The sequence below is a fragment of the Pelobates fuscus genome, chromosome 1 (genome assembly GCF_036172605.1).
Source record: "Pelobates fuscus isolate aPelFus1 chromosome 1, aPelFus1.pri, whole genome shotgun sequence".
NCBI lineage: Eukaryota > Metazoa > Chordata > Amphibia > Anura > Pelobatidae > Pelobates > Pelobates fuscus.
In genome coordinates this window covers 434,381,504-434,409,287 of record NC_086317.1, presented here as the reverse complement: position 1 = coordinate 434,409,287, position 27,784 = coordinate 434,381,504, and the positions used below count along the sequence as shown (strand labels likewise).

Sequence of the window (27,784 nt, the reverse complement as noted above, 5' to 3'; positions counted from 1 at the left end):
TAGGACGTTGACTTCACGTTTTGTGGATTCTCGTGTATCCGGCCCGGAGCTGAACCGGAGAGGGCCTGCTGGCCGCTGGACCTTGCCGGCCACCGCTGGGACTCCCAGTGCCATTCATCAAACTGAGGTGAGAGGATGGGGCAGTGCTTGATGTGCCCAGCAGGAGAGCCACGTGCTGGGCAACATGGAGCTGGCTGGCATGCCAACCCTCAAACAGGGGGCCAGGCAGCTCATACAGGGCCACCCGGAGCTTGGGAGACATAAACTGACCCGTAGATACTGTGTGTAATGCTGGACACCCTACTAAACCTCAAATAACCAAATACTCATTATTTAACCACACCACCTATTGTACCCCCACACTGGGAGGTGTGATATAAATCACTTACTAAACATAACTTACACATATGGGCTGTACTAAGAGATATTTAATAACAATTTACCATAAAGTCTGAAATGGGGAAAATATAAATTTAGTAATTCTGAGGGATGACAAATGTGTTAAACAACTAAAGGGGTTTTTGTTTTTCTTTATAGACTAAACATCAAAATGATTTAAAAGTAAAGTATTCTGTGTTCTAGTCACAGTGATATAGATTATTTTAAGCAAACAAATAAGTTTGAATGACTATCTGTTCCTGTCCAAATTAGAGATGATTAAATTGCGTATACGCAGAAGTAAATTCACACTGACACACGGAGTTCAGGTTAAAAGAACTTCGAGAAAATTTAATGGCATCTGGTTAAAAAGCGGGCTCGCACACCCTTATAAGAGCAATATTACATCATCTTAGAATATCAAGATAACAACAAATAAACATCATTAATTGGGTTAGGTGTTAAGTGGCTATGTCAATACCCACCCATCAATATTATTAATTGGCTTAAGTACTAAGTGGCTGGCTAAATGTCCTCCCACCGAGAGGTGGCGTCATCTTGGACATGGGAGTGGACACGATGGCTCAGACGCCATCTTGCTAGCACAAGGCTTCACTCGATGGGAGGGGGGCTTCAGGCGCCATTTTGAGTAGTTAGTGCTGTTAGATTCGAGGTCAGGTTCAAGGCTTTTTAGTGAATGGACATTTCATTAGTACAGTTCTCATGATCTAACTATGGCATACAATGTTTCATATTACAGGAACTTGACAATTCCGGTGTTACTCATATCCTTCTAGAAAATACATTCTCTTTCTAATATTCTAAATGCTGTTAGGAAAATCTGTCATATAATGGAGTTAATGGGAAATTTAATAAGGGTTTTAATAATTCTATAACAACAGCATGGCTGTGTCAGCCTGAGTTTTGAGGTTCGAGTTTCAATTTGCAGTTAAAAGGGGCACTATAGTCCTCAAAACAACTGTTCTGCCATTTAGGAGTTAAAGGAACACTATAGCGTTAGGAATACAAATATTCCTAACGCTTTAGAGCTTTAGTCACCTAAACGATGACTAGGGCCCCGTTCCATGGCAAATAAATGGTTAATGAACTATTTATTTGCTTACCTTAATCCAGCGCCATGCTCCTTTGGCGCTGGTGACCTCTCCTCCTCCATCGACATCAGCCCCCGAGTGGAGCCGAATGCACATGTGCAGCCAGAGGTGCGCACGCATTCAAACCTGCCCATAGGAAAGCATAACTCGGTGCTTTCCAATGGGGATCTTTTTTGATGCTGGACTACATGAGGTCATCCAGCGTTAAATAAGTGTGATTTCCTTGCGGAAGCGTCTCTAGTGGCAGGCGGGAGACAGCCGTTAGAGGATGGATTAACCCTGCACTGTAAACATAGCAGTTTATCTGAAACTGCTATGTTTTCAGCTGCATGGGTAAAACTAGGGGGACCTGGCACCCAGACCACCATTGAGATGAAGTGGTCTGGGTGCCTTTAGTCCTTTAAATTGTATTTCTGTCCATGCAGCCCATGCCAAACCTCCCCTGGTTGTGACTTTTAGCCAGTCAAAAAAAAGTTTCATTTTCAATCAGAAAGCTAACTCACGTTAGAAATGTTTATCTCCTGCTCTGTAAATTGAACTTTAGTCACACTATGGAAGCTCTTACAAGGTCTAGCAAGCTATTAACCGTACAGGAGACAATACATTCTGAATTGACAGAATTTGCAAAAAAGGAAATGTAATCTTTAGTTCTCACTTTACAGAAAGTGTTTAGGAAGGCTGTACAGGTCACATGCAGGGAGGTGTGACTAGGATGCATAAACAAAGTGAATTAACTCCTAAATCGCAGAGAATTGAGCAGTGAGACTGCAGGGGCATGATCAATACACAGAAACTGCTTCATTAAGCTAAAGTGTCTCTTTAATAACCCTCTTCTGTATGTCAGCTTGCATTACTACTTTTGTGTCCTATTCAAATGTCCAAGATTGTTATGTGCTCCACAGATTGCTTGTGCAATATGCTTCTTTAACCCCTTAAGGACACATGACGTGTGTGACATGTCATGATTCCCTTTTATTCCAGAGTTTGGTCCTTAAGGGGTTAAAGTAATTCTCATTTTGGTGAATAAAGCTGTCAGTTTTGCATTGTAGTATATGTATGTACTAAAATGCAAGACTCTCATAGCCTTGCAGTAGCAACTAATCATGATGCACATGCAACTGATCTTATCTGCCAACCATACAGCACCCACGCCAGTATTTGCCCATAAAATGCTATTAATCAGTTACATAACACCCAAATATTTGACAGACCGCACAAGCCATGCCTCATAAGAACCCTGGCTTTGTAGCATATTAGACCCGCTAGCTGCCAGACCCATTAGGTCACGCACAGGTTATTTGATAAAGTCCCAGATTTTAGCAGAATAAAGGGACATTATAGTCACCGGAACCACTACAGCCACTACAGCTTAATTGTAGTAGTTCTGCAGTCTATTCCATTCTCCAGCAGGATTTTCAGAGAAAGGGCAGTGTTTACATTGCTCACTAGTAACACCTCTAGATGCAGTCACTCAGATGGCCACTTGAGGGGCTTCCTATTTCAGTGCTGCACTATGTGTGGCACCTATGTTAATGCTGAACGCTCCACATAGAGATGCATTGATGCAGTGCATCGCTATGATGACTTGTTGATTGGCACAGCGCATCATTTTGCTGTGCATGGGCAATAGCCTCTCAATGTTTCCTATGGGAAAGCAATGGGTTGACTGAGATAATCATGTTTGAGTATTTCAGTCATGGAGGCGGGGCCAGCTGTGGTGAGACCAGTTTGGCGATGGAGGAAAGGTAAAGCAACCTTTTTACTCCACCATGAGGGGGGGCAGAGGATATATATATATATATATATATATATATATATTCCAACACTATGTTGTTAGCAATAAATGTTCCTCTAAATCCAAATTACAAGAATATCTGGAAAATGTATCCAGCTTGACTATTTTACAGTTCTGTTTTGTTTTTTTTGCTACTTTTCGGAGGGTAGTGGATAACGGTGACAAGTTGCTTGTGACACAAATTCGAACAGTCTTTCAGATCACCTAACAGACTGTAACACCCTGGTGTTTGGAGAACCGTTGTGAAGTTCAGTACAATCATTGTACTTACTTTGAAAGCACAAGACATTTATTTCTATATTGTGACTGCTTTAGCAGTTTCAATTTAATTTCTCATATTTTGTGGACATTTCTTATCATCCACAGTCAGATTTTTGTCTAGCTGCGCATTATGTAAAATGTAGTGGTTGGGTATTACAGATAATCTATTATTAAATTCTGGTCAATTGTGGACCTAATTTCCCATGGCTCCTTGCTATCTATTTGGCTGGTTAACCATCACGGAGAACTTGGTCATAAAAGATACTGTCTAAGAATCTGATCAGCCGCATTCTTTGTTTTCAATGATTCCACTCTACCCACTATGCTGGCTGAGAATTATGGGAACCATAACTAATTTTGTTCTTCTAGGGCTGTTTACTACACTCAGTACTGAAGGGGCTGCCCCAGTGGAATATCACAACTCTGTGCACTCAAGGCAGGGCTTGACAAATTTTCTTTGAATCTAGGAGCTAGCTAAAATAATTGAGTATGTGTTGTTTTTTTTTTTTTTTTTAAACTTACATAGCTTTATATTCAACAACAAACATACAATTCTTAAAGGGACACTATAGTCACCAGGTGCTTAATGTAGTGGTTCTGGTGTTTATAGCCTGTCCCTGCAGGCTTTTCAATGTAAACACTGCCTTATCAGAGGAAAGGCAGTGTTTACATTGCTTTGTACTGACACCTCTAGTGACCGTCACTCAGATGGTCACTAGAGGTGTGTCCTGTGTCAGTGCTGCACAGTGTGCAGCACCTCCATTCAGTGTCGCCACGCTCTGCATAGAGGCGCTGAATGTTCCCCATACAGATGCATTGATTCAATGCATCTCTATGAGGAGATGGTGATTTGGCTTACATATCCCAGCGCTAAGGCAAAATTTCTAAGCGCCATGGCCATCTGGCGCCTGGGATTTGTCGATCCCTGACTTAGGGTATTTATTAATATGTGCAAATTCATCCATGGTTTTAATGGATAATGCTATTTACAGCAGGGTTGTCTATTAAATCTTCTATTAAATGCAAAACAAGCAAGGAGCTAATAAAAGACTTTCCTTATGGTTTCTGTAAGTAAAGTTCATTGTGTTGGGTATGAAGCAGTCTAATTTCGTAAAGCTGCTCAGTCACTTTTGAGCCTTACATTGATATAATCTTTATTAATAATTCTCTTTGTTATTTGAAATTCCAACGCAATCAAAATATATACATGCAACAAAATAGGGACTACTTTATCTCATGTTATTGGCAGTCTTTGAGCAATGCTGTACATTAGGTAAAACATGACAAAAACATGCTTGACATATGGTAATAGTAGGTGAAGCAGGGCTTACCCAAATGAGCTTACAATGTTAACGGATGGAGGACAAATACACAGAGGTGTAAGTGAGGGAATCAATTGAACTGTGTATGCCATAAAAGATGGGAGTATTGTTTTGTAGGAGGGAGCATGGTAGATGAGACTGCAGAGGAAGGTTGTAGGTAGGGGATGAGGAATTAAAGTACGAGATGATAGATTTTTCTCTTAAAAAGAGTGTTTTTAGGGTAGGGGGGTTTGGAGGGTCTGCAGAGATGGAGAGTTCAATGGGGTGTCAGGCTATTCCATAAAGGCAGCCCTGGAAAAGTCGTGTAGGTGAAAACCTGGGGTGGGGGGTGTGACAATGTGATAGTAACGGGTCATAAAGAGGCCAGACTGCAAGATACCTCCTAATAAAGGAGGAAATGTAAGCACAGTAGTTGTGGACCGCTTTGTAAGTAAGCAGGAGAAGTTTGAATCAAATCCAAATTGAAACAGATAGCAACTGGCAGTGGTGAGTTTTGATAGTTGCAGTATGTAATGTCGATGAGTCTGGTATAGCTGTTCATCAAGGAATGTAGAGCGTCAATTAGACACTTCTTAACCCGATGAGCATGGACAAGCATTTTGGTTGCATCATGAGTGAGAAAGGGTTGAATGTGAGAAATGTTTTTCAGGGAAAAGTGACAGGAAGGGTCAGTAAATAAGCACACAAAGACAACCTGCCTGTGGGATAGAGTTTATGATATCTCCGTGGACCTTAAGGTAAATAGGAACAGACTTAACCCTAGAGGGAGGAAAGACAAGGAGCTCGATTTATAGAGGTTGAATTCTAGGAATTGACCCTTATTATGAATGCGTGAGATTTCCATTGACTTAGTTTTGTAGTCTCGAACATTTGTGAGAGTAGAATAGAGACAACGGTTCCTGGCAGATTAATTCACCAGAAGTATGTCAACGCCAAGGGCAGACTGCTTGAAGAGAAATTCTAACATTAGAAATACAAAGATCTAGTTATGAAGTTTGTGTCTTAATAATGTTTTTGATTTGCGGCCCCCCAATACAGCAAAACCAAGGTTTAATCCCCTTTTATCTGTTGCTGTGCCAGTATCACAAAGGATGCCACTCTGCCCCTGGATGGGATCCCCATTGCAGCCAATACAACACTTCTCCATAGAGAGAGAAGAATTGGGGGTGAGACTGCACATGCATGGCAGCCGTAGCATTGTACCAATCAGCATCCCCTCAGAGATGCATTATCACATTTGAAATTTTGGAGATGCTAGTTGCTGTAAAAATTCTGAATATAGATTTCAAGGTGTCACAAGGGACAAATATAAACACTGATTATTCACATAAAAGGCTGTGTTTAAACAACTGGGATTGTCTCTTTGCACCGAAACCACCACATTAAGCTGTAGTGGTTCTGGTCTTTAGAGGGTTCTATAAGATATGTTCTGAACAATGATCACTTCGATGGCCGTGCACCGACCGAGAACTCCAAAGAACTGAACAGTCTTCCTTCAACTACAATTCTCATAACTCTGCAATGGCTTTTACGATATGAACGACGCTCCAAACTAAAGCTATGGTTTGCAGGCTGTTGTGCTCACTATGCATTGTGATTGCTTGCAGATTTGAATGTTGGGAGAAACATGTCATAAATATAAACAACTTAGTAGATATTCTCCCAATAAAATATTTATGTGATTTGCTTGGCGTGGTTTTGTTTTTTCCTTTGGGAATATATGAACAATAGGCCAGCCATAGCTGCAGATCTTGAATCTGCAGGTACAGCAAGCTCTTCTTTTCCAGAACAGTTTTCAGTGGCTGTCCAATCAGTCTGTTCAGTAAGCTGTGTTACAGCTCATTGAGAAGTCTTTGCCTCTTGAATTTAGTGCTACAGAGTTAAACTACCAGGAGATTTCTATTGAAATCCATACATAAAATGAGGGAAAAAAAGAGGATGCACTCCTCACTCATAAAGCATTTCCGCAAGCATGTGTTTGGGGTGTTACTTAAATTTCTTAGCCCATTAACGGGATACTATAGTCACCAAATCAACTTAATGAAGCAGTTTTGATTTATAGCTCATGCCTCTGCAGTCCCACTGCTCAGTTCTCTGTCATTTAGGAGTTAAACTATTGTTTTCATGCAGCTCTAGTCACACTTCCCAGCATGTGACTAACACAGCCTTCCTAAACACTTCCTATAAAGAGAGATGTCTAAACTTATGTTATTGCACATTTTGTTTAATTTAGAAGGAACCTGCTGGAGCCTCTTGTTTTTGATTAAAGTTTAAATTACAGAGCAGGAGTTAAAGGTCCACTATAGTGCCAGGAAAACAAACTCGTTTTCCTGGCACTATAGATTTAATAGGTCCCCCCCCCCTCGTGCCGGGCTCAAGAGGGGTTAAAATCTTACCTTTCTCCAGCGCCGTGCTCTCTCGGCGCTTGGGACTCTCCTCCAACTTCCGACGTCATCGGCTGAATGCGCATGCGTGGCAAGAGCCGCGCGCACATTCAGTCAGTCCATAGGAAAGCATTCTCAATGCTTTCCTATGGACGCTGGCATCTTCTTACTGTGAAAATCAAAGTGAAAAGCGCGGAAGCGCCTCTAGCGGCTGCCAATGAGACAGCCACTAGAGGCTGGATTAACCCATAGATAAACATAGCAGGTTCTCTGAAACTATGTTTTCAGCAGGCAGGGTTAACCCTAGATGGACCTGGCACCCAGACCACTTCATTGAGCTGAAGTGGTCTGGGTGCCTATAGTGGTCGTTTAACCCCTTAAGGACACATGGCATGTGTGACATGTCATGATTCCCTTTTATTCCAGAAGTTTGGTCTTTAAGGGGTTAATAACTTATAAAGCAAGTTAACACTCTTTCCATGCAGGCTGTGTCAGTCACAGCCAGGGGAGGTGTGGTTAGGTTTGCACGGACAGAAACAAAAGTGATTTAACTCTTTAATGGCAGATAATTGAGACTGTGTGCGGGAATGAGCTATACACCAAAAACGCTTCATAAAGCTAAAGTTAATTTGTTCATTTTAACCCCTTAAGGACACATGACATGTGTGACATGTCATGATTCCCTTTTATTCCAGAAGTTTGGTCCTTAAGGGGTTAAAGGAACACTCAAAGGTAGGTCACCTTTGGCACTCCAGATGTGAACTACATCTCCCCTAATGGTATGCCAGAATAATGGCTGCAAGAGCATTATGGTAGTTGTAGTCTTCATCATTTAGAATGCTGAAGGTTGACTACCGCTGCTCTACGTTGCTTTTTTTTTCTTTCTTTTCTCTAAGAGGGATTTTCCAAATTCACAATGTACTTATCTAGTATTGGATTCACTTACACACTCATTGTGCTCTGCTACAGCACGCCAGGTAAATGAAAGGACCTGTCCAGCACCATTTGTGTGGTGGTGACCTGTGACACTCCGCTGTTCAACAAATACAGACTTCACCAATGTGTTTATTAAGTAGAATATTATTTCCCTTGCTTCTACAAAACTGTTTTCTGTAGCTGTCTGCATAATGCTGGTTTTAAATCTCATGCGAATTAACTTTTAATCAACTTGTTTTGCAGGGGTCATTGACATGTACATACCGGTGCTGGCAGGTTACATGTGACATGACAAAAATAATCCAATGGGTCACCACGATGGCTTCAGAGACTCCGAAATCTGCAGTGTCTTTGGTTGAACAAGGGTCAATTTTAAATAACTCTTCGCTCCACCTGGTGGGCTATTTGGGAAAAGTCAGTGAAACTTTACTGTTTTGTTTTGTCTAAATATACATATTTTTTAATTTTTTTTTTTTTTTTACCTGCGCACTTTTTCCTTAACATTTTTGTTCTCTGTCACGGAAATCTTTTTTTTTATTTTCTAAAAGGCGAAAGATTTAAACATTTTTCATTTTTTGCTTGCAATATAAATATTGTATTTTTTTTACTAAAACCACCACTTTTACACCCAACACCAACTGGTGTAACAGTCGAATGTTTTGCTGTGTTCTGTTTAATGTATGCATATGAGATGTGAAATAGGAGTAAAGGGGTAAAAAAAATATATATATATAGAATGCCCCTATAATTCTAATAAGAGGGCTTCAGGTGTGGATACAAACTCAATACACTTCAATTAATACAAATATATTAGGCCAGCAAAGTCACCATAGATTGCCACTGAATGATATTGTATGGTTGCCATATTGGACACGTGCATGCTTGTCTGCTCACACTAAATATTGGTGGGCAATTCTTATAGTGCCTTTGTGTGTGTGTGTGTGTGTGTGTGTGCGTGTGTGCGCGCGCGCGCACCGACTTTGGCGGTGGCTGTTTTCTATCAGCACAGAGAAAACCAAATACAGAAATAAATTGTATTTTATGCATTTGCTAGTAATTCGTCTTAGACGATATGAGTTAAAAGGACACCGATGCTAGAGGTGAGCCACTTTTAAATACAATTTTTAAGTAGCCCTGTGTAAAATAATATATTGCTTTGTAATGGGTTACACATAAAGGGAAAAGAATATAAGCTTGTTTGGCAAGATTCGGTCTATGATCTGTGAAATACAGTTATCCAGTTTAGCTTATTTAGAAATCGCAGCTAAACCCTGGTCTCCCAGTGAAAAACAAAGGGGCAAACACATCAGAGTAAAAATATATATCCCTACAGCCATTGACAAATGGACACTTATTGTGTTTGGAGGCTTGTGATTGAGCATGCAACAGAGCACTCGTCCTTTGACAATTGCTCTGTCAGGAGGCAGGATCAGTAAATGTGTAGAAAAAAAATATTCTTTTTGCATTCTTAGAAAAATGCAAACCAATCTTGTATTATATATTTTAAGAAAGACCTGCATTTTTCCCTGATTAAGTATAAATTAGAAAATGCAGTTTGCAATCTAGTAAAATAAAAAAATAAAGGGTTCCCTTTAAATTGTTGCATGTTTGGTGCAAGTATTACATTATTGGTTCAGGATATCCAGCTTGTTTTGTGAAGTTACAGTAGGACTAAGGATCTTATCTTACACGAATTGCATTTGTAAACAATTTTCTTTATAATTTCTTTAAAACAATGCCTATTGGGATCTTCATACTTCATTACACAATGGTTAAGTATTCCATCCATGGATAAAGTATGCGTTTGATAAGGCATTTTATTTTATGAGCTGTGATTATATTTTATCATTTAAAGTGCTGGTTCTTGAAAGTAATGTTTTATACTTATCACCTACTAAAGGTATTGCTTTGAAATATATTATCTTCCAAAATGGATCTAGAAAATGCGGTTTTAATTGGTTTGCAATTTTCCAAAGTTCTATAATGCAGTTTTGTTTTCCCATAGAATTTTGAGACCACTACAACTTCTCCAGATGGATACTGTCCAGTATGCAAGGCCAAAGACAAGAAGCAAGCACTCCGTACATACCGGCTTAATTTCACTCAGTCAATATACCTGTGTTCTGATCCTCAGGTATGTTCAGTTTCTCGTATTCTTTTGGGGCGTCAGTTGCAACTATGTAGCCTTAAAAAGTTATATCGCAAATTTTTACAGCACATATGTCAAGCTTAGTGTTCATGTCTAACACGTGAAAGAACAGGTTATTGATTATTTAAAGGAACACTCCAAGCACCATAACCACTACAGTGAGCTGTTGTGTTTATTCTGGAAAATGTGCACCTTATTCGAAGTAGCCGATATATTTAGTAACACAATAGCTTACTGGATTGATGGAAGAAGGAACTCTCGTCCAGATTTGAAAGTGAAGTTTTAGCTGGTCTCAGAATTTCCTCTCGTCCATTAGCCTGCTCTGGATGTAAAGTATAGATCTGTCTAGTAGTGTAGAATTTAAAATTTTGAGTCCTTGTTTTAACATTGTGACATTTGCCTGAGATGTATTTGTTTCTTACATTTAGTAAGTTAATATAGATTCATCCTCCCCAGCATTGTTATTCACCAAAGTTAGAATTGCCGGGAATTCTAAACATATTTTCACATTTTTTAGACCTATATAGCCGAACTGGAAGCATAGATGAACTAAAATACTGTTAAGTGATCTAAAAGGCACAGAAATAAAGTAAATAGTGAGCAGCAAAACTCTCAAGATAGTGACTGGTTCCTTCACCCTACAGTCAGAAAAGTGAAACCTATCGCAATACAAAAGAATGAGATGTGCTCAAAAAACTTAACTGATCAATTGATATCCTTGTAATAGTGTTTGTGCATGAACAGTGAAAACAATTTAGAAAAAAAGTTGCACTAAATATTTATTAAAAATGTTTGATTTTATTCCTTACTAGGTTTAGATTCAGTCTCCCACTTAAGTATCAAAGAAAGCTTTACCTGTAATCCAGGGTTATGTCAGACTCCATGCAGTAGCCCAGTGCTTACTGTGATATCTTTGGTCCAGTTAGGTGTTGTAGAAAAACGTAGAGGGCGTATGATACCTGGTTAGGTATTCCTGCTCACTTAATAGCACAAAATCCAATGCTTCTCTGAGTATTTTGTGGCATTATGATGTGTGAAAAATCAAGTCTTAAAAGACCACTATAGTGCCAGGAAAACATACTCGTTTTCCTGGCACTATAGTGCCCTCAGTGTACCCCCACCCTCAGGGTCCCACTCCCGCCGGGCTGGATGGAGAGGAAGGGGTTAAATACTTACCTTTCTCCAGCGCCGGGCTCCCTCGGTGCTGGAGACTCTCCTCCTTCTTTCCCCGTCATTGGCTGAATGCGCATGCAATTCTCAATGCTTTCCTATGGACGCTGGCGTCTTCTCACTGAGACAGCCACTAGGGGCTGGATTAACCCATTTGTAAACATAGCAGTTTCTATGTTTACAGCAGAAAGTGGACCTGGCAGCCAGACCACTTCATTAAGCTGAAGTGGTCTGGGTGCCTATAGTGGTCCTTTAAGATGGAAGTGCCTCTTGTGGCTGTTAGTCTGGTCTTCACATTCGACATCATCACATACAGCAAGGTCATGTAAATGCTAATAAAACAACTCTCTTATCTCTTCTATCTCAATATCTGGGCGCAGCCTTTGGTTCTCCTCTGCCCATAATGTCTAACTTGAACCTCTATTCCATCGCATAGGCCAAGTTCTCCCCTCAGCCTGATCCTCCTAGACTGTCATCATACCCCCTAGCTGCTGTGTAAGATGTGCTGCCATTGTTTGCGGACGACAGACCCCAATTTAGAACAGAAATCATGTTAGCCAGCCCAAAACTCTATGATATCCTGATGATGCTGTAAGAGGTGAAGTTAAACTTCATATGTTCAGCATTTCATAGCGAGATGCTGCACATAGAGGCCCCATGGCCACTTCAAAACAGTGAAGTGGTCATGGTGCTTGGAGTAACCATTCAAATGTGTAGTATATTTTAATTGCTGTTTTGGATTTATTTAATGAATGGCTGTCTGTTTTTATTTATTTCAGTGTATTTATCCCTTGGGATACACACCTTTGGATGACGTAATTAAAAACACGGAGGACTTAAAGAAATCATGTCACCAAAGCAAGCAGAAAAAGCGTAATTTCTTGGAAACCTCTCCAACCAACAAAGCTTGTATTAAGAAAATGAAAACTGATCCTTCTGTCTTTATGGACTTTGACTCAAAAAATAACTTTTCTTGTTCTCAAGTAAACTCTAAACATGCACCTCTCACTGTGACACCAGCAAGTGGAGTAACAATGGTACCTAACCCTTCCATGTTTTGTTTAAATGATTACAGACTGCAGACAGAGCAAAACTTGATGGAAAGTTTAAGCCATTGCAGTAGTAGTACCACAACATTATTACTGAATGGGAAACGTGAATCCCCAGATGATGAACCAAAACGGGAGTTTTCACAGGATCATAAAATGCTCCATGTAAAAGAAATGCAAAAAGAGTTTACTAGACTTAATGATTTAAACGATGGTACTGCTAGCAACATTTCAAAACTTACAAGCATGTTGATTAATGGGCATGAAGAAAATATGGGCAATAGTTCCGATAAAGTAAATGCCAGTGTTATCAATGACTATTCTGAAGTACAGGAAAATAGACCCACTGCATTCAGTTCAGTGACTGAAAAGATTGTATGTGAACCTTCTGTTCTAATGCATGTGAAGTATGGCGTTGAAACTATGAATGCAACATGCTCTTCAATTCCAAATTCTGAACTTATAGAAGCTATTGGTTCCAATCTCGGTGGTCAGATTGCTGGGGAAGTGACTGGTTCTCTTAAATGTACATTTCAGAACTCTGAGCCTGAAAAAGATGGGCAAGAAGACTCCGCTTTGGAAGTGTTTAGTGCTTCGGTCAACATGGTGGAGTTAAGTGAGGATAATCTAAATCTATCCGACACATTAATAGAATGCAAAGTATCAGAACCAGTGGGTTTAACCAAGCATGGTCAAAGTCCATGTAACCCTAAAGATTCTGCCAGTACCCTGCAATTTGAACATGGTTTGCAAGAAAGTTCATTGGTCAAGGTGGGCACTGAAGCAGCTGTTGTACATGGCAATGGAAGTATAACTCTATCAGACTCCTCATTAACAGAATGTAAAGTATCAGAACCAGTTTGTTTACCTGCACATGGGCATAGTCCATGTAACCCTACAGATTCACCCAATTTCCTGGAGCAAAGCAGATCTGAGCATGGTTTACAAGAAAGTTCATCGAACAAAGTGTGTAGTGAAGCTGCTGTTGTGCAAGGCAATGAAAGTATGACTCTGTCAGCTATGTCGTTAATAAACTGTAAAGTATCAGAATCCCTTTGTTTGCCCGAACATGGGCAAAGTCCATGTAATCCTATAGATTCTCCTGATCTGCAAAAAAGGCGGTCCGAACATGGTTTGCAAGAAAGTTCATCGATGAAAGTGGGCACTGAAGCACATGTTCAGAACTCTGAGCCTGAACAAAACGGGCAAGAAGACTCTGCTTTGGAAGTTTTTAGTCCTTCAGTCAACATCGTGGAGCGAAGTAATGAAAATCTAAATCTGTCAGACACATTAATAGAATGCGAATTATCAGAACCAGTTTGTTTAACCAAGCATGGCCAAAGTCTATGTAACCCTAAAGATTCTGCCAATACCCTGCAATTAGAACTTGGTCTGCATGAAATTTCATCGATCGAAGTGGACACTGACGCAGCAGCAGCTGTTCTTGGTAATGAAAGCATGACTCTGTCAGACAAATCATTAACAGAAGATAAATTATCAGGACCAATTTGTATAACCAAGCATGGACATAGACCATGGGACCATACAGATTCTCCTATCCTCCTGCAACGAAGGATGTCTGGATATGGTTTGCAGGAAAGTTCCTTGAACGAAATGTGTAATGAAGCAGCTGTTGTGCAAGCCATTGAAAGAATGACTTTGTCAGACACATCGTTAAAAGAGTGTAAAGTATCAGAACCAGAATATAACACTACAGAATCTCCTAATCCCCTGCAAAAAAGGAGATCTGAGTGTGGTCTGCAAAAAGGTTCATCAATCAAAGTGTTAACTGAAGCAGCTGTTGTGCAAGGCAATGAAAGTGTGACTCTGTCAGACACATCAGTAACCGAATGTAAAGTATCAGAGCCAGTTTGTTTAACCGAGCAGGGACAAAGTCCATCTAACTCTACAGATCCTTCTAATCTGCAGCAAAGGAGATCTGAATTTGGTCTGCAAGAAAGTTCCTTGATCAAAGTGTGCACTGAACCAGCTGCTGTTCAAGGCGATGAAAGCGTGACTCTGTCAGACACATCATTAGCAGAATGTAAAGCATCAGAGTCAGTTTCTTTAACCGAACCGGGACAAAGTCCTTGTAACTCTACAGATTCATCTGATTTGCCAGAAAATTCCTTAATTGAAGTGAACACTGAAGTGGATGTTGTACTAGTCAATGAAAATATGACTCTGTCAGACACATCATTAACAGAATGTAAAGCATCAGAGTCAGTTTGTTTAACCGAGCAGGGACAAACTCCTTGTAACTCTACAGATTCATCTGTTCTGCTGCAAATGAAATCTGATTTGGCAGAAAATGCCTTTATTGAAGTGAACACTGAAGTGGATGTTGTACTAGTCAATGAAAACATGACTCTGTCAGACACATCATTAACAGAGTGTAGCCCAACACATTCTCTTAATCCCCTGCAACAAAGGAGAGCCGGACATGGTTTGCCAGAAAATACACCAGATGAAGTGGGTACTGAAGCAACTTTTGTGCAAGGCAATGAAAGTATAAAGCCAAACGGTGCTTTATTAGTTAAATATGAAATACATAGAACCCCTGATTTGGTTCAAATATGTCAAAGAGAAGTTAAGCATGCTGGCTCTCCTAGTTTGGTGTCCATACCAGTGGAAGGAAATTCATTGATGGAAGTGTGCAATACTGATCTTGTTACAACTCTCCCTTCAGTAAACACCTGCAATACAAAAATAGTTCTCTCCTCCTTAGGAGACACAATAATGGATAGCCCTATCAAGCAAAATAATGTGGTGGCAATGGCAAGCCCTTTCAACCAAGTTCACACTGAAGACTCTAAAGATGTCCCAGAGCCAGAGATGTCTTCACTTGTGCCTGTCTTGCAGAGAAAATGTGTAAACATCACTGCAGAAAAATCGTGTCCTACAGATAATGCACCAGAAGAGCCATTGCTGGATCCTCAGCCAGCTTCAGAGAAGGCTAATCCCCAAACTCAGAATAAAACCTGCAAATATCTCCAGTGGAGAAACAAATTTTCTCTTTGTTGGTTAAACTGCATGTTGGCTTTTTTGGTTCATTCCAGCACACTCAAGAGCTTTGTGGCAGAAAGTGGTTTTACGGAGGAATCAGTCATTCATATACTTTTTGCAAAATACAAGGAAGCAAATGCTATAGTGACATCGACCGGCCACAGAAGCAAACGAGGTATTTATAAACCTACTTTTTCTGTGTACTCACCTTCTTTGATATCCGATTTTTTTTCTTTTCTTACTAAATTGCTTAGAAAAACAAAATGTAACATATGCTTCTTGTCCTATATGTAAGTGACTCTTTAGCTTTGTAATTATTTTCCTTTAGGTAAGCCCTGGCTAGCAGCAGATTGTCTTGACACAAAAGGTGTATATGTTTTGAAAAGAACAATAAAGTAGTTTTAAAGTTCATTTGTCCTATAGAAACAGATCTGATTTAATGTTTACTTTGCAGGTTATCCCAAAAAACTTTCTGCAGCTCAAAAATGTCTGGAGGAAGTCAGAATGGTACTCTTTGACACAATCAAGATTCCGTTGAAGTGCAAGTTGGGTAAGTTACATTTTGTTTTGTCTTTTTCTTTCATATATACATTTATTTGCTGATGAGGCATTTTTGGTTTTATGCAACCGTAATATTCACACATAAGAAAGTAACTAACTCTGTCTTCACTGTATGCCTGAAATGAATGGGTGTCAGTGATTGCTGAACCTATCTTCATACCTCTGTATATATTCTACATAGCTTTCATGGAATTTGTTCAAATTCGTGAGTTTCCTCTTTCACATATCCACCAGTGTTTCACAGTGTCTTTATATAATTCCCAGGAATTATCAATGAAGATTATAGGATAAGTTCTGGCTGGAGTGGGGCAGTGCCCAGATATATTCTTTGCGCATTAACGTTGACAATGAGCACTAGAGGTTACGGAGCAAAGAGTGCACCTTTAATCTAGACATTTAAACGAGACATGCATAGATATCTAGATTAGAATTTTTTTTTTTCCTCTTATCTTACCTGAAGCAAACCAAGTTACCTACACATGCACAGAAAGCTTAATGAAAACCGCCTTCAGTACTTAAAAAAAAAAATCTATATATCTATATCTATATATCTATATCTATATATCTATATATATATATATATATATATATATATATGTATATATGTGTATATGTATAATTTTTTTTTTTTTCAATGTAATGGCTAGAAAAAACAAACCAAAAACAAAGGAAATTGAATTGTCTATTTACATTCTAATGCATTTGAGTGTAATCTCCTTTTTAAAGGATTCTCTTTGTGTAGTCACATTTTTTCTTTTAACAAAGGGTACATTTTCTAACGAACAATGTCATTTGCAGCTTATTTTTAATTCGGTGACACGCCTTCTTTTCAGGTGTCTGGAAAGTGACTTAAAAGTGGTTTATGGAGTAGTGGACTGCATTATAGTGTAAGTAGAATTCGGCCTGCAAGATCTTACCCGAATTGGATGGTATTGAATTCTAAAAAAATCCCCAAACACCATTGGTTGTATTAAAGGGGCACTGAAGGCTGTAGTTGATTCCTTTTTTTTTTATTTTAATGCATTATGATGAAATTTTGATGGTCCCAAGTATCCAAGTTGTCGCTAAAACACCAGTCTATCCATCTGTGAAAACTTTTAAAACCACAGGGCGTTGCTCGTTTAAAAAGGGGTTCTGCCAAGAACATGTTCTGTCAGTAGCTTGACAAACCTTTTATTAGTGGTAGGTGGACAGACTAAAAGTGTTGCTGTTAAGGCCTGGAGGCAATATTGGGGGGGTGATACAGGGTCTAATTGTTAAATGGTCCATTTATAGTCAAATTTACATTTGTGAATTTCTTCTTTTAAATGACAGCGGTATGTTAATTGTACACTTTCAGATAATGCAACATTTTTTGGATCTTATGAAAATCATTTTAAAGTTTAGCAGATTAAGCAGCCTTTTTTAATAAAAATATTTGTGAGCATCATTTTCAATGATGACTTTGTGCATGCGGGATGTTCTCATTCACATTGGAGCCATCACTGATTGTGGTGTGGAGGAACTGTAGTAGCCTACACAGAGCCTTGATCTCTACCCCACTGAACATCTTTGGGATTGTAAGAATTAACATTTTTTTTTTAATGCTTTTGGGTGAATGGGCACCAATTCCCACAGGCGGAATCCAAACTCTTGGAAGAGTGGTAGCTTTTATAATGGAGTTGTTCCCTTCAATTATGACTATAGTGCCCATGTTTTTAATACGAATGTCCAACAAGGTCATATAGGTGTGATGATATGGTGTCTGCACACTTTTGGCCATATAGTGTATATTTTAATGTTTGTGGGTTTTGTTGCACAGAGAAACCTTCAAACTTGGTGTCATTTTTGGCAGGTACTTCAGATGTATGGTGGTTTTAATGGAATCTGTTATGTTTGCGTGGTATCTGTTTGTTTGTTTTTTAATATGAAATATCTTCCTGGGTGGTGTACTCACAATTATTACAGTCAGGGTTGTTCAATGTGTAAACTTTATTTGCCTTATAGACTGCGACTATTCGGCTTTTTAACATGTTTTTTTTTTTTTTTTTGTAGTCTGAGTGCACCTTCAAATATTACAATCTATATTTGTATCAGCCAAGATATAACTTGCAAGAATAGCCATTTGTTATTGCAATTTGTAATTAACACTACTAAGATCTTATTTGTAGATCTAATCTCCCTAAATATATTGATAATTGTCTTCCAATTGAAAATAAAACTGGAGAGAGAATTCTATGTGCACTAAGTTGCCATTCAGTGAGGACTGACACCCCGCTTAATGCTATTCATTTACTAGCCAGCATGGTGGATTTAATTTAATTGATATCACTTGTCATGACGATTTCGATTGGAAGGAAGACTAGATTTCATTTTTTGGTATTAACCTCACCAAAAATCTTAACAAAAAATTTAGATAGTTTTTGGAGAACAATTTAAATAGTTTTATATAACTAAAAAAAATAACATGCATATTTGTGTATTTGCTTAATCATCAGTGCTGGTTAACTGAAGAGGTTTAACAAAATATCTTTAAAAACTTAAACTGCAATGGTTTCCTCTCTTACCTGGGTCCCACCGGGCACCAAGCCTTCTCAGTTGCTGGGTGAAATTAATCAGACTGCTGTAATAGCTAGATTCCATTGGTCATGTTTTGACTGAGAGCATCAGCTGAGCACTCTCAGCCAATGAAGGATTCTGTGCAAAGAATATGCACAGAATTGATGTTATCCACCCTGGAACTCTTGTTCTGGGCTGGCTCGTGATGTACAAATGCAGCTGCCAGAGATGGAGTTATAACCCTTCCAGCAGTATAAAATATGTCCGTATGTGCAGTTTCATACTGATAAGCTTATCATACAGACTTAAAGCACCATGACCACTTCAAATCATTAAACTGGTTAGGAAACTTGGAGTAACCCTTCAAGGTAAGCTATTTATTGTGTGTACATAGATTTGCAAAATAACAATACTCTTAAGGTCTTTTTTTTTTTTTTTTTTTTTTTTTTTTTTAATGTCTGCAGACACAAGTTTTACTTGGATTAATGGAATTTCATTTACCATAAATGTAACTTTTGCATGAATACACAGCCTCATGCTCCATAACCAATTCTTCGTTTCTTGCTGAATAACCTTTGGACTACAATTTTTAGATAGACCTCCAAAAGCATTTACAAAAATAAATATCAGATTTACTTCACTTTTTATTATTCATTTTTATTTATTTAATATAGTTTTTTGTTTTTTAAAGCCTCACATTTTATCAATCTTGCTTGCCAGTATGAGTGCGTCCGTATGGAAGACTTTCAAGATATGGTGGATGTTATGGGGAAATGCAACAAAGACAGCAGTAGCTGTAAATTGTGACTTCAATTAAGGTTTAAATGTAAGGGATATATGGATGATTCCAGGGTATTGGGGTATTAAATGATAGCTGTCATTTCTCTAGAATGTATACTATTGAAAACAACATTGAAAATCACCTTTAACTTATGTTGAAGAGAATGTCACCATCTAAGGTCTTTGCATAAATGGCAGAAACCCTTGAAGGTGACATCACTGCTGGGTTGATAGGGGCACGGAAAGGTGAGGTTTACCTAAACCTGTCCTTTTTAATCCACCGCATTCGCGGGATCCTCCGTAGATCTCAGTATTTTTTCATTACAGCCGTCACTGGTAACAGCTAGGGAAAGTGACAAGCTTCACAAAGGTAACTCCTCCTTTTGTCGAGCTTTATCTAGTGTAGGAAAAATGAGTAGTACCTACTTTGTCTCAGTATATCTTTTGACTGTGTTGGAATTTCAACCATATTCCAACTGAATATTTCACTTACATCAATCCCCCTGTCCGCCCCATGAAATGCTACATTTTAACTTAAATTATAGGAACACTCTAGCATTAGGAATACATGATTTATTATCAATGTTGGTGTTGTTCTATCATTTATTATCATCATCTCCATTTATATAGCGCCAACCGATTCCGTAACACAATATTATGAGAGGGGGGATTTAACTCTAAATAGGACAATTACAAGAAAACTTACAGGAACGATAGGTTGAAGAGGACCCTGCTCAAACGAGCTTACAGTCTATATAATGATGCAGTGGCATATGAAGCAATTGCCTCATTGTGCCTAACTGCATTCTCTCCTAAGGGTGCATTAACTCAGTGCATCTTTATGAGAAGCATTCATTGTCTTCATGCGAAGATTGCAGGACAGCAACATGAAGGGCCTCTAATGACAGCCACTAGAGGTGGCCTTAGAGACAAATGTAAACAATGCCTTTTCTCAGGAATATCAAAAACTGTTTACTATTATGAGTCTGCAGAGTATCTTTGCACCAGAACCACTAGCTGTTTCTGCTGCTTAGTGTCCCTATAAAAAAATAAAAAAATTTAATTAAAATATAATTTTGTTCAGACAAGGCAAAGTCAGGGTAACACTGCAAATGAAGGGAAGAAATAGAAACCTTGTTTAATTTCTTCTCTTCTCTGTAAGCTTTGTCTGTTCTGACTGGCAGTTGCAAAGGACAGAGCTTATAGCAATGATTGATAGAGAATGAAAATGGTGGTTCCTAGTTGCAGGGCAAAGAGGTGTGGATTTTGTACGTTTAATTTTTATTTTTCACACCTCTCACATACTTATTGAATATGGGGTAAGTACACATTAAAAATCCTGTGAAATTATAGTTTATTTTTAAGAATGAGAAATGTTAAAATATGATTAAGGATCCGTTAAGTAAAAATGGTTCTGTGAATAATACTTTTTAAATGTAATTTTTTTTTATTTCCTCCAGGATTGTACACATTTAAAAGAAACCATTTTGATTCTGAATATATTAGCTGCAGATGAAACTGCCAGTTGTTGTTGGCACTGTTTGATGTTGTGTACTTGGATTGATTGTAATGCCATTCTTTTTTTTTTTTTTTTCTCCTTTCTAACAGGAGATAAAGAGACCCCAGTCTTTGCATTACCTTTGCTACTGAAGCAGGATCCCAAGTTTGAGGAGCTATTTGTGCATTCTTATTCATGGAGTTTTTCCTGTAACTTATGTGGATACCAACATCAGGAGTGGTAAGAGCTTGTGTTCCATGTTAATAAGAAGTTAAAGGGCAGCAAGAGATGTGCAACTTAAATTAGACCTATATACAATTTAAAGAAACACTCCAATCACCATAACGGGACTTTATGTAGTTGTACTGGTGTGTATAGCTTGTCTCGGCAGGCATTTTAATGTAAACACAGAGAAAATTCAGTTTTTACATTGGTTCCTAGAAACGCCTCCAGTGGCAGTGATTCAGGCGGCCCCTAGAGGTGCTGCTTGGGTCAGTGCTCTGCATGGAGACGCTAAAATTTTCTCGTAGAGATTTGAGTCAATGCTGCATTTCTGAGGAGCTGCTGATTGGCGCATCGTGGTGTTTTGCCATGTATGCGCAATAGACTCCCAATGCTTTCCTATGAGAAGGCATTCAATTAGCTAAGATCATCAAGTTTGATCTCCGCTAGTGAGGCGGAGCCACCCACGACAGACCCACATGGCGCTAGAAAAGGTGAGTTAACTCACCTTGAGGTAAGGGGGGCTGTGTGGCCTAAACTGTTATTTTAGAAGTATAGTATCGGGGGTACCCACTTGTATTCCTGATAATAAAGTGTTCCTTTAACAACTACAGCATACTAAAAATAATTTCCCATTGCCTGTTATGGGCTAAGCCCTGCACTTTTAGTCTTGGCTCAGATGGAAGTGTTTCTGGCTCTGTCGGAAATAGTGAAAGCAGTGAGGGGAACCTTGCAGACCCCAACTAGATAGAGCGTTGTTTGTCAAAACCCTCCCAAACCGTATGACTAAAGGGGAGATGCCCATGGTCTCTGCATCAAAGCCTCTACACTGAGCTTTAGTTTTTATGGTGTGTAGAATGCTTCTGCCTACAATTCTTACACTGCACTGACCCTATCTCATCACACAGAAAAGGGCCACATTAGTTATAGGTGATTCTTAAAGGACCACTATAGGCACCCAGACCACTTCAGCTTAATGAAGTGGTCTGGGTGCCAGGTCCTTCTAGGATTAACCCTGCCTGCTGTAAACATAGCAGTTTCAGAGAAACTGCTATGTTTACATATGGGTTAATCCAGCCTCTAGTGGCTTTCTCATTGACAGCCGCTAGAGGCGCTTTCACACTTCTCACTGTGATTTTCACAGTGAGAAGACACCAGCGTCCATAGGAAAGCGTTTAGAATGCTTTCCTATGGACTGACTGCGCGCGCCGCGCATGCACATTCAGCCGATGACGACTGGAGGAGGAGAGTCCCCAGCGCCGGGCTCCCGGCGCTGGAATAAGGTGAGGTTTAACCCCTTCCTCCCACTTCAGCCCGGCGGGAGTGGGGCCATGAGGGTGGGGGGACCTATTAACACTATAGTGCCAGGAAAACAAGTTTTTTCCTGGCACTATAATGGTCCTTTAATGTTTTATTCAGTGGTGTCATTTTTTTGATGTGATGGTTTCCCTTTAAATTGCTAGCATTTCCTTAAAAAAAAAAAAAAAAGTATCTAAAGGAAATTCAACACTTTTTGTAATGAATCACTGTCATGATTTTATTGTTTTTTTAAATATAGCTGTGAGAAAACTATGACTACATTTACAAATATTGCCCCAGATTGGAATCCTCTGAATGCAGTACACATCGCTCCTTGCAACAAATGTCAGGACACTGGTCAGAAACGGAAAATGAATTTAGAAAAGTAAGTGTGTAAGCATGGCTAGCTCGTATCACTTTTAAGGAGCGGGACTGCTGAGTCTTTCATACGAGTTTTTTTAAATTATTAAATTGGGCCATTTACTTTTGGTAAAGATTAATTATTATTTTAAAATTGAACTGACTTCCACACTATATTCTTATATAATTGTTTCATCAAGTTTTGAAAGGAAATGTACTCTTTGTTAAATGAAGTATGTGGAGAAAAAGAGAAAATCTCATCCTCTACCTTTAGTATATGACCGGATCCTTCAGCCATATACATACTTTGGGTTGGATGGTGTTTTTAATTAGATAGTTGGTCTTTCTGATGATGTCGATGCACAGAGCAGGGAGTGAAGCAGCGAGGACCATATAGGTTTTCACACATTATCTAACCAAAGGTATATATGTACATGGCTGAAGAATCCTGTCCTATACTAAAGGTAGGGTAGGGAGTTTATTTTGTTTGTCATTTAACACATAATCTCTTTCGTTTCAAAACTTAATGAAAGGATCATTATATAGAAGTGTTGTTGTGACAGTTGTCCTTAAAACATGCAAAATACTTAAGGTGGATTCCCTCCTTCTACACCCCTCTATAATTTGAAACCATTTGAGTTCTGCATAAAACACAGCGCAGATTGGGCTGTAATGGAGTGTTATTAAAAGGAATGTTCTGTTGTTGCAGGATACATTCTATATTCATGGTTCATTTTGTGGAAGGATTACCAAGCAACAATCTAACGTTGTATTCATTTAAGTTTGAAGAACACTTGTATGAAGCTAAAGGAGTTATCCGTTATCATGGTGACCATTTTTCGACTTGGATTGCAAGCAATGATGGTAAGTGTTACAGTTAATAAATAGAAAATCCTTTACAATCTGCGAAATGGTGTTAGGAATACAAAACTGTGCCTCTACTTTTGTGGCATTGAAGAAAGGGTTAAAAAAACCTTTTTTTTTTTCACTTACCTGATTCCAGCGGCGAGGTCCCTAAGTGTTGGATTGGGCTCCTTCTCCTGTGACATCATGGTGATCTAGCTACCTAATGCACATGCACATGGCCACCCACCGTGGGAAAGTATTGAATACATTATTTCCTTTTGGGTTTTTCAAGATGCAGGAATTACCTCTAGTGACATGGAGTGGTCTAAGTGCCTATAGTGTCCTTTTAACTGTGTGTGCAAAATAAGATCCCTAGTGGTGGTTGCTCAGCTGATCAAGTCACACATTTACCCTAGCACACACTACTGTCAGATTATCAATTATTTAATAATTTTATCCCTTTTCAGTACTTTGCAGACTTGAATAGGGTTTAGCTTCTACCTTTTTATTCCTTTAATATTCGAAGTTGATGTTGCAATTTGGCCTTTTGGTTTGGGGGTGGGGTGTAGCTTGTTGTTGAGCAGCAGTCAGGGCAGGAAGGCAGACTCCAGGCCCAAGTTCACATCCGGTTGTGTGACAGCTCAGGATCTGACCCCCAGCCGAGGCGGTAAGTAATATGAGTTGGAGGACCGACTGGTGCAGTGGCCTCACTGGCGAGCGGGGGAAGAGCAGGAGCTGCAAGCAGCTAACTCAGGTTTAAAGATGTTGCTTTGCTGTATCTAAACTGGGATCTTTTTGGTGCAAAACATCCAGGTCAGTTATTTAATCATGCACTTTAATATCTTCTAAATATTGTTTAATATTTTAGGAACATGGATGGAGTCTGATGACCTGAGAGGATCATACTGCAAAAACCATTTGTGTTTTGGAGTCCCACCTGCTGAAATTCATATAGTAATTTGGGAGAGGAGTACTTCAAAGTTTACTGAAGAGGAAAATCAAAAATCCACAGAGGGAGATGACTGCCATGCACTTTCTAGCCACTCTGTATCACCTTCTGGTCAAATCCCATCTCCTGCTTCAACTCAATTGCCGAAAGAAAATTCTTCTGTTCTTCAAGCTGAATCACTTACCCCAAAGAAGTCAGATTTACTATTTGGATTTGAGGGTTATGCTGATGATGACATTATTACGCTAACTCTTACAGAGATTCCAGTTGACTCTCTAGGAAAGCCAAAAGAAACTGATCTTGCTCCAGTCATTGTAACTCCTGCAGAACATGCAAATGGAATGGCAACAGTCTCTTCCAATTCAAATACTTTAAATGTTCCTTGTGCTGTTGATCACATACAGTCATCTGGCATACTGGAACCTGATGTGGCAAATTCAGTTAAGATATTGCATACGAAACCTGCAAGCCATTCTACCGATCCATCCCCTAACAGCGTAGCATCTGTTAAACCTGCAAACCTCTCTGCTGAAACTTCACCAAACACTGCCAAGAAGGGGGTAGTGGGCAGCTGGGTGAAGAGTCTGCTAAATAAGAATCCTTCACTAGCTTCTACCTTAATGGTTTCAAATACAAAAAATACAACCATTAATAAAGACTATTGCTCCCCTCTGAAGCTAACTGATGCAAAGAAGGCACAAAGTTTTGGTGCATTTAAAGCAAAGGGTGTCTTAGGTAATAACCATGCAAAGGACACACAATTATCACTTCAAAATGGAACCTCCGTTAGATCACTTATGCCAAAAGATAACACCAGTCCTTCTGATCAGACTTTTCATACACCTAGCATTCCAAATCAGTTGACACGGGGGCGCAATGAAACAAATAATGGTAGGTTGCAGACAAAGGATCGACGCTCGTATTCTGAGGATAAAATTCGCAAGCTTAGATTAAAATTGTTAAAGAAGCTAAAGGCTAAGAAAAACGAGCTGGCTACCTTGGAGACACTTGCAAAAACTCAGCATAATAATTCTACAGCAGATCAAATGAATCCTGCTCCCCAAGCAAACGTCTTCAAGCGGCGTGATCACTTGCGGGGCTTTCTTCAGGAGTTACAAGATCATATCGATAACGCTGACAATGAATCTGTATGTACCATGAGTTCCAATGCATCCCTTTGCAGCAGCCCAGGAGACGCAGAGTTCTTTGCTGAGTTATTTTCTCCGTCATCCACTACCACTGTCAAAGAGAACGATGATGATGGCAGATTTCTAGAAATGTTAGTCGATGGGTTTAGCACATCTGTACCCAGTTACCCAACAGACTCTCCCCAGTTAAGTGTTAATAACTTTGCCACGTGCAATCCACCCCCTCAAAAGCCTTGCTCAGGAAGTACTAGTAGTATCACAAATAGCAGTTTTGAAAATTCAGCCATGGATGATCACTTTGATTTCCTCTCAATGGAGACGATGAACGAAGAAAGCCATTATATTGATTCTTTTGATGATATTTTTTAAAACGAAATGCTGCCTGTTGTGTTGAAGTTGATTCTGCCATATCTTGACTTTTTGTGAACTGTATTTCAATTATACCGTTGTAAAATATATTTATTTTATTGCACTTAACTTTTATTTTTTTTTAAATGTGTATGTTTTCAGAAATAAAGTTAAAATTCTGTTTGAGAAAAGAACATTTGCGATATCGAATAGACACAATTGAAGAGACTGGGCTTTATGAAGGGATTTTGATGACTTGTATAAGCTTAATGTGTAGCAGGATTTCAAGATTCCTTATCCAACCTTCATATTACCAGGACTTGGTTGTATACTCATTTTTTGTAAACCGACCCATACTGCTGCTCACCCCCCAACAACTAGGATATGATTGAACATTTTCAGCCAGTAGATGTTTGTTTATTTTTTTAAATCCAATTGTGTGTGAAAAGCTCTCAACCTACTAAGGAGTAATATTCAATGTACTTGACATTATTTCAGAGAAACTGCCTGTGATGGTCAACTTAAAATTAGTTTTGCTTATCTTCAATGGCCCAGTCAAAGTATGATGACACAGTATTCAGAGTTTCTCTATGCAAAGTATTGGTTTGGCAGATCATGGTGTGGGATGAAATAAACACTCCGGCGATCGCAATGGGAGAATTACCTAGCATCCCAAGAAGTCCCCCTGCTGCCTTGCAATCACATGGACGGTATAGCTGTCCAGAGCAGTGCCAGCAGGGGAAGTGCCTGGAATGACAGGTAGTCCCCCTGTTGACTGTAATAGTTAAAAAAAAAAATATTAACGCTAACTTTGGCCAGTATTTGTGACTAAGTGTCTACTAAAAAAGACTGGCCATACCCCATTTGCAATACCTTTTGTTGTCTACTATTGCAAATGGTATGTCATAATGGGGGTAATTCTCATTCCTGGGCTACCATATGGTCTCAAAGGCAACGTAACCAATCTGGCGAATTTCTATGTGGAAAAAATGGAAACATGTAACATGCTATATTTGACCCTGTAACTTTCCAAAACACCATAAAATCTGTACATAGAGGGTACTGTTTTACACGGGAGACATCGATGAATACACATATGTATATTTTATTGCAGTAAAAGCAAACAGTATTTTGACATTCCCAGTTAAAATGTCATGCAGAACTAAAAAAAATAATGTCTTAATTTAGCACTTTTTTTTTTATATATATATATATATATATATATTTTATTCATATTCAATTATGTTTCATAGCTAAATATTTGATGTTAAATGAAATCCCTATTTCTCCTGAATAAAATATGTAATCAGTGTGGGTGCACTTAAAGGGACACTATAGTCACCTGAAAAAGTTTAGCTTAATGAAGCAGTTTTGGTGTATAGAACATGCCCCTGCAGCCTCACTGCTCAATCCTCTGCATGTGACTTGCACAGCCTTCCATAAACACTTCCTGTAAAGAGAGCCCTATTTAGGCTTTCTTTATTGCAAGTTCTGTTTAATTAAGATTTTCTTATCCCCTGCTATGTTATTAGCTTGCTAGACCCTGCAAGAGCCTCCTGTATGTGATTAAAGTTCAATTTAGAGATTGAGATACAATTATTTAAGGTAAATTACATCTGTTTGAAAGTGAAACCAGTTTTTTTTTCCATGCAGGCTCTGTCAATCATAGCCAG

The 27,784-nt window shown here is 39.0% G+C and overlaps 1 protein-coding gene across 1 annotated transcript; it reads left to right on the top strand.

Moving 5' to 3' along the window:
* On the top strand, window positions 1–26,435 carry USPL1 (ubiquitin specific peptidase like 1). The gene is made up of 9 exons (XM_063429475.1): window positions 1–127; window positions 8,432–8,602; window positions 10,194–10,322; window positions 12,287–15,737; window positions 16,017–16,112; window positions 21,050–21,179; window positions 22,720–22,845; window positions 23,530–23,684; window positions 24,535–26,435. The coding sequence occupies exons 2-9, from the start codon at window positions 8,477–8,479 to the stop codon at window positions 26,130–26,132; spliced, it is 5,811 nt and encodes a 1,936-aa protein (XP_063285545.1). The 5' UTR covers window positions 1–127; window positions 8,432–8,476; the 3' UTR covers window positions 26,133–26,435.
* The last annotated feature ends 1,349 nt before the right edge of the window (window positions 26,436–27,784 follow it).

Coding starts and splice junctions, on each gene's coding strand:
- USPL1 (XM_063429475.1), top strand. CDS start 8,477: ATGACAAAAATAATCCAATGGGTCACCACGATGGCTTCAGAGACTCCG. Junction 16,113..21,049: donor TCCGTTGAAGTGCAAGTTGG/GTAAGTTACATT, acceptor CCTTTCTAACAG/GAGATAAAGAGACCCCAGTC. Junction 22,846..23,529: donor CGGAAAATGAATTTAGAAAA/GTAAGTGTGTAA, acceptor CTGTTGTTGCAG/GATACATTCTATATTCATGG.